This window comes from Elephas maximus, chromosome 7 (assembly GCF_024166365.1).
Source record: "Elephas maximus indicus isolate mEleMax1 chromosome 7, mEleMax1 primary haplotype, whole genome shotgun sequence".
NCBI lineage: Eukaryota > Metazoa > Chordata > Mammalia > Proboscidea > Elephantidae > Elephas > Elephas maximus.
The window spans coordinates 35,888,288-35,900,659 of NC_064825.1; the positions used below are offsets into that span (position 1 = coordinate 35,888,288).

At 42.7% G+C, this 12,372-nt stretch overlaps 1 protein-coding gene across 15 annotated transcripts in view; it reads left to right on the forward strand.

The window, feature by feature from the left end:
- SYTL2 (synaptotagmin like 2) overlaps positions 1-12,372 on the forward strand; it is a 133,318-nt gene that overhangs the window by 60,009 nt on the left and 60,937 nt on the right. For 10 of the 15 annotated variants that reach the window (XM_049891064.1, XM_049891066.1, XM_049891065.1 and 7 more), the window contains exons 3-4: positions 1,055-1,206; positions 5,119-5,254. In XM_049891064.1, the coding sequence (XP_049747021.1) occupies positions 1,055-1,206; positions 5,119-5,254 (288 nt within the window). The remainder of the gene's footprint in view (positions 1-1,054; positions 1,207-5,118; positions 5,255-12,372) is intronic. The other 5 variants (XM_049891072.1, XM_049891073.1, XM_049891076.1 and 2 more) reach the window with 1 other exon arrangement.

Genomic DNA, 12,372 nt, shown 5'->3' on the forward strand with positions numbered 1-12,372 from the left:
CCCCATAGGGTTTCCAAGGAGCGGCTGGTAGATTCAAACTGCTGACCCTCTGATTAGCAGCCAAAGCTCTTAACCACTGTACCACCAGGGAGCTGTTCAAAAACAAACAAACTTTTTGCTGTCGAGCCTATGCCAATTCATAGCAACCCTATAGGACAGAGTAGAACTGCCCCATATGGCTCCCAAGGAGTGCCTGGTGGATTTGAACTGCCAGCCTTTTTTGGTTAGCAGCCATAGCTATTAACCACTGCGCCACCAGGGTTTCCAGAGAGGTTATTAGGAGGGCAATATTTGGCTTGTTCTTTAGGTTTTAGCTTTTCAGTGAACACGAATGATTGTGGAACCCTTAAAAGCAGCATCTGAACAAATGGAACTTGCCTCCACCTACATGCCCCTCCTTGAATTTGGTTTTCCCTGATTCCTGCCTGCCTTTTCTGTCTTCTTTTCCCCAAAACACCAAGGTAATCATGTCCTTTCCTTAACACTGTTCCCCCACCCCCATTGGCTTTCAGAAAGTCTCTGATAAACTTACATCACCTAAATTGGGAGAAAGGATTGATGAGCTGATAACTACCCACCAGTTATTCAGTGAGTGTTTATTAGGTGTCAGATACAGTGTAGATGGCTGTTTTTATGCAGTAACTAATCTTCATAGCAATCTCAAAGGCAGGTTACTATTCACCCTTTTTTACAGATAAAGAAACCAAGGCTTAGGGAAGCTTCACATGTCATCCTTCTCTGGGGTATTTGCATTTAAAACAGTGGACACAGAAGACTGCAGCCAAAAAGTGAATCTTCTAAGAAATTTCAGACATCGTCTGGGGATCATGAACTACATCTTTGAATTAAAAAAAATGTGTTGGCCCTGACTTCACTAACCTTTCAGTCAAAAGGGAACATACATTTATTCGTCATCTGAGAGGTTTGTGGGATCTTCTAAAATAGTGAGAGCTTCATTTCACCTGTATGTTTACAGATTTCGTAATGCATTGTCACAGTGAGCTCATTTATTTACTGTGGGTTCTCAGTGAAGTAATACTCTTCCCTTTTGTAGACATTTGCCTGAAAAAGTTAAGGATGACCAACAGCTGAAGAATATGAGTGGTCAATGGTTTTATGAAGCCAAGGCAAAAAGGCACAGAGACAAAATCCACGGTGCAGATATTATCAGAGCATCCATGAGAAAGAAGAGGCTCCAGGTAGCAGGTGAGTTGATTTGACTAGTACATTTTGAGCCAGCATTTGTTTGGGAAGGGAGAATCAAGAGAAAGAAGGGTGTCAGAAATATTCTGAAATCTGCTGAGGGAAATCATATGGAGGTATGCCTTGCGTGATGCATGGCCCTCTGCTCAAACTCCTTTTGCCCTGGATTCGGATGGATGATGGCGGTGTGGTGTAGAGGGCTGTAGGAACTATGTTGCGATGGGATGTTGTTGTTGTTGTTAGGTGCTGTCGAGTCGGTTCTGACTCATAGCGACCCTGTGCACAACAGAACAAAACACTGCCCGGTCCTGCGCCATCCTTACAATTGTTGTTATGCTTGAGCTCATTGTTGCAGCCACTGTGTCAGTCCACCTCGTTGAGGGTCTTCCTCTTTTCCACTGACCCTGTACTCTGCCAAGCATGATGTCCTTCTCCAGGGACTGATCCCTCCTGACAACATGTCCAAAGTATGTAAGATGCAGTCTTGCCATCCTTGCTTCTAAGGAGCATTCTGGTTGTACTTCTTCCAAGACAGATTTGTTCGTTCTTTTGGCAGTCCATGGTATATTCAATATTCTTTGCCAACACCACAATTCAAAGGCGTCAACTCTTCTTCAGTCTTCCTTATTCATTGTCCAGCTTTCACATGCATATGATGTTATTGAAAATACCATGGCTTGGGTCAGGCGCACCTTAGTCTTCAGGGTGACATCTTTGCTCTTCAACACTTGGAAGAGGTCCTTTGCAGCAGATTTACCCAATGCAATGCGTCTTTTGATTTCTTGACTACTGCTTCCATGACGGTTGATTGTGGATCCAAGTAAAATGAAATCCTCCACAACTTCAGTCTTTTCTCCGTTTATCATGATGTTGCTTATTGGTCCAGTTGTGAGGATTTTTGTTTTCTTTATATTGAGGTGTAATCCATACTGAAGGCTGTGGTCTTTGATCTTCATTAGTAAGTGCTTCAAGTCCTCTTCACTTTCAGCAAGCAAGGTTGTGTCATCTGCATAACGCAGGTTGTTAATGAGTCTTCCTGCAATCCTGATGCCCCGTTCTTCTTCATGTGGTCCAGCTTCTCAGATTATTTGTTCAGCATACAGATTGAATAGTTATGGTGAAAGAATACAACCCTGATGCACACCTTTCCCGACTTTAAACCAATCAGTGTCCTCTTGTTCTGTCTGAACAACTGCCTCTTGATTTATGTAAAGGTTCCTCATGAGCACAATTGTTGTGGAATTCCCATTCTTCGCAGTGTTATCCATAGTTTGTTATGATCCACACAGTCGAATGCCTTTGCATAGTCAATAAAAAACAGGTGAACATCCTTGTGGTATTCTCTGCTTTCAGCCAGGATCCATCTGACTCCAGCAGTGATATCCCTGGTTCCATGTCCTCTTCTGAAACCGGCCTGAATTTCTGGCAGTTCCCTGTCAATATACTGCTGCAGCCGTTTTTGAATGATCTTCAGCAAAATTTTGCTTGCGTGTGATATTAATGATATTGTTCTATAATTTTCACATTTGGTTGGATCATCTTTCTTGGGAATAGGCATAAATATGGATGTCTTCTGGTCAGTTGGCCAGGAAGCTGTCTTCCATAGTTCTTGGCATAGAGGAGTGAGCACCTCCAGCACTGCATCTGTTTGTTGAAATATCTCAATTGATATTCCATCAATTCCTAGAGCCTTGTTTTTCGCCAATGCCTTCAGAGCAGCTTGGACTTCTTCCTTCAGTACCATAGGTTCCTGATCATATGCCACCTCTTGAAATGGATGAGATGGAATAGCATAGATAATTGGGACTTATAAGGGACCTGCCACCTCTTCTTTCTTTGGCTTTTAACTCTGAAGATTCAGAGCCGTTTTTTCTGGATAGGATGAAGGGCTTAGAAAGAGATCAGTCTCCCCATTCAATGACCTTGACATCTGGTACTTCTTTAGTCAACCAAGTACATAATTTAAGTTACTTTAGAGACAATATTCTGAAGGCTTGTTGAGAATAATTTTGAGTTTATTAACATTTACTGTGTACCTTCAAACTCTGAACTAGTCAGTATAACCTATTACTCTGTGAACAGCCTCTATCATCTAGCCTGTAGTCAATAAGGAAAATAGTTATCTTCTGAGTATCTAATATATGTTAGGCTCTCACTCTGTATTGTTTCTAATAGTCACAGCAACCTTTTATGGTTCTTATTATCCTTATATCGGGTATATAAAGCTCGGAGAAGTTAAGTAACTTGCCTAAGGTCATATAGTCGGCAAATGGCAGAGCTGGAATTTCAGCTTCTCTGACTCAGAGTCACACTCCCGTGCAGGTAAGAATTGACTACTTAGTGTGTACAGTGGCATTGCTTGCACCCCTTTTGCTTTTCAAAATCATCCAGACCTTCAGAAATCTTGAGGAGTCCAGATTAGGACTGTTAACTCCATTTTGCCATTGAAGAAACTTAAGATTTTGCATAAAGAGTCTTATGGGGGACATTACCCTGGAATGTGAGTATCTAGAAATTGAGAGCCCTTTTTGGGGGGGGTGGGAGTGGCATAGTGGTTAAGAGCTATGGCTGCTAATGAAAAGGTTGGCAGTTCAAATGCACTAGGCACTCCTTGGAAACCCTGTGGGACAGTTCTGTTCTGTCCTTTAGGGGTGCAGTGAGTCAGAATCAACTTGAAGGCAATGGGTTTAGTATTCTTTCATCCTCTTAACACTGATGAAAAGTATTCCTGGCATTTACTGGCTGTGTGGCCTTAGGCAAGTTTCTTGAACTCTTTGATCCTCAATTTCCAAATCTGTAAACTTGGAAAATGGCTCCTACTTCATATGATAAAATGGAAACCCTGGTGGTGTAGTGGTTAAGAGCTGTAGCTGCTAACCAAAAGGTCAGCAGTTTGAATCCACCAGCAGGTGCTTCTTGGAAACCCTATGGGGCAGTTCTGTTCTGTCGTATAGGGTTACTATGAGTCGGAATCTACTGGACAGCAAGGAGTTTGGTTTTTGGTTTTCGTATGATAATGCATGCAAAGAGCTCAGCACAGTGCCTGGCACCCAGTCTTTACTCAGTTGGTGTTAACTTTCTGAGGGGTTCAGGTAAAGAGTCCCGGGTATTCAGAGGCAAAAGAGGCTGTTTCTTGAAGGGATGGGACAGAGGTTTTATAGGGGCACTGGCATCTGAGCTGGGTATGGAGGAGTATGTAGGATTTGGATGTGTAGAGACTCCATGGAGGAGGAGGCAGTGGAGAGGGCCATTCAGACCCGAAGTGTTTTGTTCACCTTCGTACCCCAGCACCCTGCCTGCATTGTGTTGGACACACCGTAGATGTTTAGAAAATGTTTGTTAATGATGATCTCAATGAGGTGTCCCTACACTGAGTGGCCACTAGCCATGCACATTTGGTCCTGATCCCAATTCAGGTCAAATTGATAACGTAATTTTGCCTTAGTGGTTTCTGGGGTTATCTGCACATTTGAAGGGACACCCATTCTCTCGGGAGACTCTGCTTGGGGGTGGCCAGCATCATGGGAGGTTCCCCTGGTGGTGCAAACAGTTAAGCACTCTGCTGCTAGCCAAAAATTTGGCAGTTTGAACCCACCCAGAAGACAGGCCTGGTGGTCTGCTTCCGAAAGATTATAGCCTCAAAACCTTATGGAGTGGTTTTGCTCCACACGTATGGGGTCACCATGAGTCAGAATCAACTCAGTGGTAACAACAACAACATCACCATAGGAATGTACTGACTTCTCTTGCAGATATAATACTGATCCCAAGTACTCAAAGTCATTAGTGATTACCTTGGCACTCAGGGCAGGCCTGAGGCTCAGGTTTGGGCTTTCAGTGATAAGAGAAGATAAGAGAGTTGTAGGTCACAGAGGTGAGAGATAACCTTCCTGTCTTTATTGTTTCCTGTTTCAGCTGAGCAGAGTAAGGACAGAGCAAAAGGGGCAAAGGAAAGCTGGGTGAATAATGTCAACAAAGATGCTTTCCTTCCCCCAGAGCTAGCTGGTGTTATAGAAGAGCCAGAAGAAGATGCAGCACCAGCAAGTCCAAGGTAAGACGGAGATTGTGGGGAAAACTGCTGTAGGTAGAAATGATTGCTTGGTGTGCTGAATGGTCAAAATGGCGGGCTATGAGTACAAATGCCAGACTCTTCTCCCTGGCATCGGGAAGGGGGTGGTATACAAAAAAAATTTCCCCTCATGGGGAAAAAAGCTGAGTAGTACCCTTTCCTAGTTTCCAGGATTTCTAATAAATATGAATTTTAAATAAAATTAAAATGTTAAGCAATGATTTCTTCTAGTAGCAGCAACAGGTATTTTTTTGTTTGTACTAAGGATTTCCCCTTAGAGTAGAATGAAAGGGTACTCCAAAACAAATATAGGGGAGTAAGTCATTACTGAGAAGAGATGAATGATGATCAAATTGCCATAGTCTAGTGCAATGGAAGAAACTCAAGCTTGGGAACCAGATTTTTAACCCCAGAGTCTCTGATGGCAGTGAAGTCAATGAATTTACTGATGGCATGGCCACTGAGTCAGGGTCCAAAGCCGAGGCCACCGGGGAACAGGGATGTTTCCAACATAGTTTTCAGGTGAGGAGAAGGGTGTATAATATAGGTACCAATAGGCATTTCAGAGTCAAGTATGAGTAGAGTTATATCACATGGATAATGGAATACTGACTCTATGAAGGTACCCATTTCCCTATTGGAGAAGAGATTACTTTGTTTCCCATGGCTGGTAGGCTGTTTCCCCTTTGGCACTAGTTGTAATGTTCTATTACGTCTGTAGTAGCCAAGTTGGCTAGAGGTTAGAACACCTTAACAGTAGCCACCAATTGATACTGTGACCTTTTGCTAGTTATGACTTAAATTCTTGGGCCTTTATTTTCCCAGCTGTAAAATGGGAATAATAATAGGTTGTTAGCAGAATTATTGAGAATATAATTAGCTAATGAATACATAAACTCCCCTGTAAGTGCTCAGTAAATGGGAACATGGGCTCTTAAATATACACAGATATTTCAGGAGGTCCATGGAAGGGTGTGCAAAGCACCCTACCTCACTAGCTGCCTGCAGTTCCTCAAATGGGATGAAGGCCTTCCTAAAATAGGGAAAGATGAGACCTTAAATATTAGAAACCCTGGGAGAGGGAACACAGTCACTTAGATTCACCACCAAGAAGCTGAGAGTAGCTCCTAAGAGTCAGGTTTTATAGGAGGTTGCGGGGCACGAGAGCACTGATCAGCTGAAGAAGGGGAAAGAAGGTGATTTAGGGGCATCAGAAACAAACTTGACTCATTACACAGTTTTATCTGGGTCAGACTCCCCATCCTTCTCCCAGGAACTCATACTACCTCAAAGGTCCTGAGGGTCAGAAGCTCCAGTGTCTTCACAGCCCGACCCCATGTGAGCTGTGGGATACTCTGCCACTCTTCCTCAGTTTGGGCCTAATAATAATATAGCTTCCACAATTCATATCTATGTTGTTTTCTGCATTCCCTGTGTGACCTCAGACAAGTCTTTTGGGTCTCATCTGCAAATCATAACAGGGTTGCCTTGCCAGGATACTGAGAGATTAAATGAAATGAGGTGTGGGAACCACTTAGCACTTTTCAGGCAAAAGAAAATTGGCGATTTTCAGGTGGCATTATAATTAGAACTGTGGGGCTGTAGAAGGAGAGCTTTTTCACTTCCTCCTTTCCATGTCAGAAACTACTGCTTTACTGGTATCAAGTTCCTACAGGGCTTCTCACTTATACTTTAACCTTTGTGAACTGGGTGTTTTAAGTATATCTTGAGGCCAGTACTTTTAGGCTAAGTGAATTTCAATAGAGTGACTCAATGCCTGTCAATATTTTCTTAGCCAGGAGTCAGGAGTTGGGGAGTGTGAGCCAGCAATGACTGGATACTGCAGATTCTGAAGGAGTTTTTCTAATAGGCTCTGTGTCAAGGCCCTTCTTTCTGCTATGGGCACAATTCTTTGGGGTCCTGTCCATAGAATTAAAAGAATCGAAACACTGTGGGTACCCAGCATGTACTCAAGCATTGATAACTACATGCGCTCTTTCTGAGCTCACCTTTGTTTGTACCTGTGGTACGAGGAAGCAAAGAGGAGTTTGATGAGCAGAGAACAAGGTTCCCTCTAGAGAGGCAGAGGGAAAACTTCGAATACTCACAATTCTAGTTGTGGTTACTGATTTTTACCTGAACAGTGTTGGCTAGACCAGTGCTTTTCAAGCTGTTTGTGATGATAGACCGTTTGAGTTTTTAAAAAATTTCTAATCCATCACAGATTAATCCTGTAAAGGTATCAATTAATCTATAATCAGTGCAATCTATTCTACTTCTCTGACACCAGCTAAATTGAAGGAATTCAATTCTAATCCAAATCTATTCAATTCAGCTCCCAGTCAGCTATACATACAGCATTTCTTCCTCTGATGCTAACCACCAGAGCTAGGTTAGATCTCTGATCACAGGTCATAGTCCTCCAGACTGCTAAATCTGCCCAGAACCTCTGATACCAGCTGCAAGCTTGGAGGTAACCAAGGTGCCCCCTCACTCTGACTTGCTGGCTACAAATTTAGGGTTTCTCACTACCCCTTAGGCTGCCAGCTGTAACCAAAGGAAGCAAGTTCTAAGGTGGGAAGAGGGTTACATATTGGGGCAGTGGGCTTCTCAGTGCCCTGACATCACACTAAGAAGTTGGCAGCCTATGCTGACTACGTATGAACCAGCCCTAGTAGTAATAAATGTCATCAGTCCCTAAGATGAAGTCAGTGACTGCTTTTGTTTCAAGTATCAGGGAATACTGTTGGCAGGCCTGAGCCATAGGCAGAAGAGTTATAAAGGAAGACCAGAAGAAAGGCAATGTAAGAATGAGAGGAGGTGTAAAAAGAGAAACAAAGAGAAGAGAAATAGGCATGAATGGTGAGGATGGAACCGTTAGTCCACAGATTGGCTACATTTGCTCAGGGCTGTTCATTGGAAATAAAGTGTTTAAATGTCCTTGTATGCAATTGATTAAAAACAGTGATTTAATGTCTTGCTGACACCCAGTAGAGTAGTTCATTCTGTAGAGTCACTTATCCATTTTTCATTCATTCATTCAATCAGTCAACACTTTTTTTTTTTTCCAGATTAAATCCTTTTATTTTCAGGAGTGCATATATCTAATGAACAATTACATTAGATACCTGTACTTTATTTTTTACTGTAAAAAAAATTCTTGGTATATAGGCACTGTATCCACCCCAACTGTAACAGGAAGATCCCATAGCTGTTCCCCCATCACAGCGAGCGCTGCTAATGCTGGACACTGGATGCCAGAACCTCCACCACTGTGGAGTCGGAAGCCTCCGCTGTCATTTTTGTCAGAAAGTGGATTCTCTGAGGCACCTACTTGCTCTCATTGTTCTCTTCCAAAACAGTTTCTCCTACAAACTAGGCCCATTGGTTGATGCTAGTTCACCTATTTGCACCCTTGCTATAAGAGAAACTGGGAAAGTGCTTTTAGGGTTTCTGCCTTGGGTAAGCTGCTAACCAAAGGGTCAGTAGTTCAAATCCACCAGACGCTCCTTGGAAACTCTATGGGGCAGTTCTACTCTGTCTTATAGGGTCGCTATGAGTCGGAATCGACGCGATGGCACTGGGTTTTTTGGACCTTGGGTAAGCAGGACTCATACTAGGAGAAATTCATCAGACATAGAAAGGGTGTTCAAAAGGTGGTAACCCCTTACCCTCAAGTTAATTCTGACTCATGGTGACCCCATGTGACAGAGTAAAACTGCTCCATAGGTTTTCTTTCCTGCTTGTAACCTTCATGGAGGCAGATCGCCAGGCCTTTTCCACAGTACAACTGGGTGGGTTCAAACCGCCAGCCTCTACATTAGTAGTTGAGTGCGAGCCATTTCTGCCACCTGGGAACCTAAAAGGTGGTGAGTGGCCCCCAAAACCTAGGTAAGTACCTGTCAGAATGAAATGCAACCAAATACAGATATTAAAATTTTGTATCAAGTCACTGATAGCCAGTTGCAATGGAGTCAGTTCTGACTTATGGTAACCCCATACATGGCAGAGTAGAACTGTGTGTCATAGGGTTTTTAAGGCTATGAAGTCAGTCAACATTTATTGAGTATTTATTGTACAAGATGGTAACTAGAAATTCAAAGGTGGCAAGATATGGTCCCTATCTTTGAGGAACTCATTGTTTGGAGAAGGGGCTGGCAAGTAGAATCATAAATTATGATACAGTATGACAAATGTATTTAAAAAGCTATGGAAACAGAGCAGCAACATTGATTGTTTCTGGGGTAGAGGGGAAGAGGTGCCAGGGAAGCTTCTGGAGATAGTCATATTAGAAGCAGTTATTGAAGAATGAAATGATTATGTTAGGTAGACATGGTGGAGAGAGCAGTACAGGCAGAAGGGATAGCATGGGAGTATGGTAGGGCTTGGCATGTTGGGGACCTGGAAGTGGTCGCGTATGGTTGATGTGCTGCATGAGTGGTGGCCAATTATGTTGAAAGAGGAGGCTGGAACTCCAAATCGTGAAGAGCCTTAAATGTTGGCCAAGAGGCTGAACTTTTTCGTCTAAGCCACAAAAATCAAACCTGTTGCCGTCAAGTCTATTCTGACTCACAGTAACCCTATAGGACAGAGTAGAACTGTTCCAGAGAGTTTCCAAGGAGCAGCTGGCGGATTCAAACTGCCAACTTTTTGGTTAGCAACCAAACTCTTAACCACCGAACCACCAGGGCTCCCTCTAAGCCATAAGTATCCTATAACTAACTTTTTAATCAGATTTACTTATTAGAACAATCATTGTGGCAACTGTGTGGAGGATGGGGGCACACAGTTCAATTAGGACATTATAGCAGAAGGTTAGGTGAGATTTGGTGAGAACTAATCAAGGAAATGAAGAAAAGAAACATATAAGACGGTTTTAGAGATGAGGTCAATTAGAAGGAATCTGAGGTGTTAGTAGTATACGCAGAGATATGTAATAATTAGCATAGGATATGTGGGTTTTTAATTAAGGGTTCTCAACAGTGGCCTATGTCAGAATTGCCCAAGGAACATTTAAAAATCTCGATTCCCAGGGATGGGAATCACTGCATTGCTCTCTCAGGGCTGAGGGCCTGGATTTTCTTCACCACCACGTCCCAAACATCTAACAATGTGTCTAGCACACAGTAGGTACTCAGCAAAGATCTGTGGAGTAAGGAAATGGCCGTATCTTCTCTTATTGCCCTTTGTTGCAGTTATCACCACCTGGGATTATGTGATATTTGTTTTTATATGTTTATTGTTTGCCTCATGAGGTCAAGGATTTTGTTTTGTTCACTACTGTATTTTTGTTTTGTTCACTGCTCTAGAACACTAGTGAACTAGTACCTAGAACAGTGTCCAACAAATGTTTTGTTGAATGAATGAATGAACGAAGAATAGATGGAGAATGAGGGACTGAAAGAACAAATGGGAACAGTTAGTGAAATAAAAGAATGAATTACTACGTAAAAAATTAATGGTGAGTGAGGAGATTAATGAATAAACGAGTGAGTAAATCAATGAGTGAAGTAGTTTGAAACTCAGCTAACTGAAGTATGAGCATGAACTAGGGTCCCCAAAAGACTGTGTAAAGTAAGAAGAGAAGGGAGAGGGAAAAAAAAAAAAAAAGAAACTCAGACAAGACCAGTATTGAAAGCATCCAGATTTCATTGCTTTGGGCTGTTGAGCATCCCTCACTTCAGAAGTATCACCATGAGCACTGGTGATTTTAAAAAGATAGGGGAACACTTGAGGGGAACTCTCAAATTTGGATAGCTAAAAGAGAGGCACATTCAAGATAGAGAATTAGAAGGCACGGAGGTAGGAAGAAATGTGGCCAGCTGCAGAGATTTATAATGTCCGTTAATCAAAAACATACCTAAAGAATGCCTCCAAAATGAGCTCAGAGAAAAGCCTTCACTGTGGTGTTTCTTCCCATGGGTTTAGCAGGTTCTCCTCTGGGAACTTTCCAATAAAATGGAGAGAAAACTAAGTTTCGTTGCAGGCAAAACTGCATCCCCACTTCACTTTGTTTTTGGTAGAATTAAACGACTATTCTGTAAGTCAGCTTAGTGTACCAAAAATGCTAGTCTTTGAGCTTTATTGCCTCTTCTTCAGTGATACTTCTCACACCAATCTCCCTCTTGTCTTTTGTTGACTGAGAATCAGTTGAAACCATGGCTTAGCTCTGAAATAGCATTGTTTTCCACTGATGCTCTTTTTTTTTTTTTTTAGAAGGCTTTTGTCTGAATCCTCCAGGAGGATTAGCTACTTGCTGCCATCTCCTGTAATAAGATCAGTGTAAGGAACCTAGCTTGCTCTCAAAGGCAGGGTAGAGATGAACAATCTATGGGACAGTGCATTTGATCTTTGTTCCTTGGATTGATAGCAAATCCAGTGATGTGAAGATTTCACTTCTCAGAGACCTATCTGGCAGAATTACTTATATTTATCTCTTAGAAGAATCCTTAGTAATCCTATAGATTCCTAATCCTGTAGAATCTCAGATTTACCCAGGCAGTGTGGTAGGAACAGTTTCCTGTGTGTCTTAGGCTGGGTTCTCTAGAGAAGCGAAACCAATAAAGCGTATACATACATATAGAGGGAGAGATTTACATCAAGGAAATGGCTCACGTGGTTGTAGAGGCTGGAACGTCCCAAGTCCATAGGTTAGGATAGAGGCTTCTCCTGATTCACATAGCCGCAGGGGCTGGCGAAACCAAGATTGGCAGGTCAGAGAGTAGGGCTCCTGTTCACAGGCTGCAAAGATCAGTGAATCCCAAGATCGGCAGGCAAGACCACAGGTGGCTGCTAGCTCAAGTCCCAAGAACCAGAGGTCAGGTGAACAGGAGCCAGCTGCAGGATCCAGAACTAGCAAAAGCCCACAAGCCTTGCCAGAATGTCAATGCAGGCCACATTCCCAAAGAAACTCCCTTCCAGCTGATTGGCTACTCACAGCAGATCCCATCATGGAAGCGATCACAACATCGTACAGCTATCAAACCATGGAGAATAATGGCCCAGCCAAGTTGACACACAGCCTTAACTATCACACTGTGACATCAGAGTGCCTTATGATTGGATTGGAATATGTATGCAGATAATTCTATAACATGAAG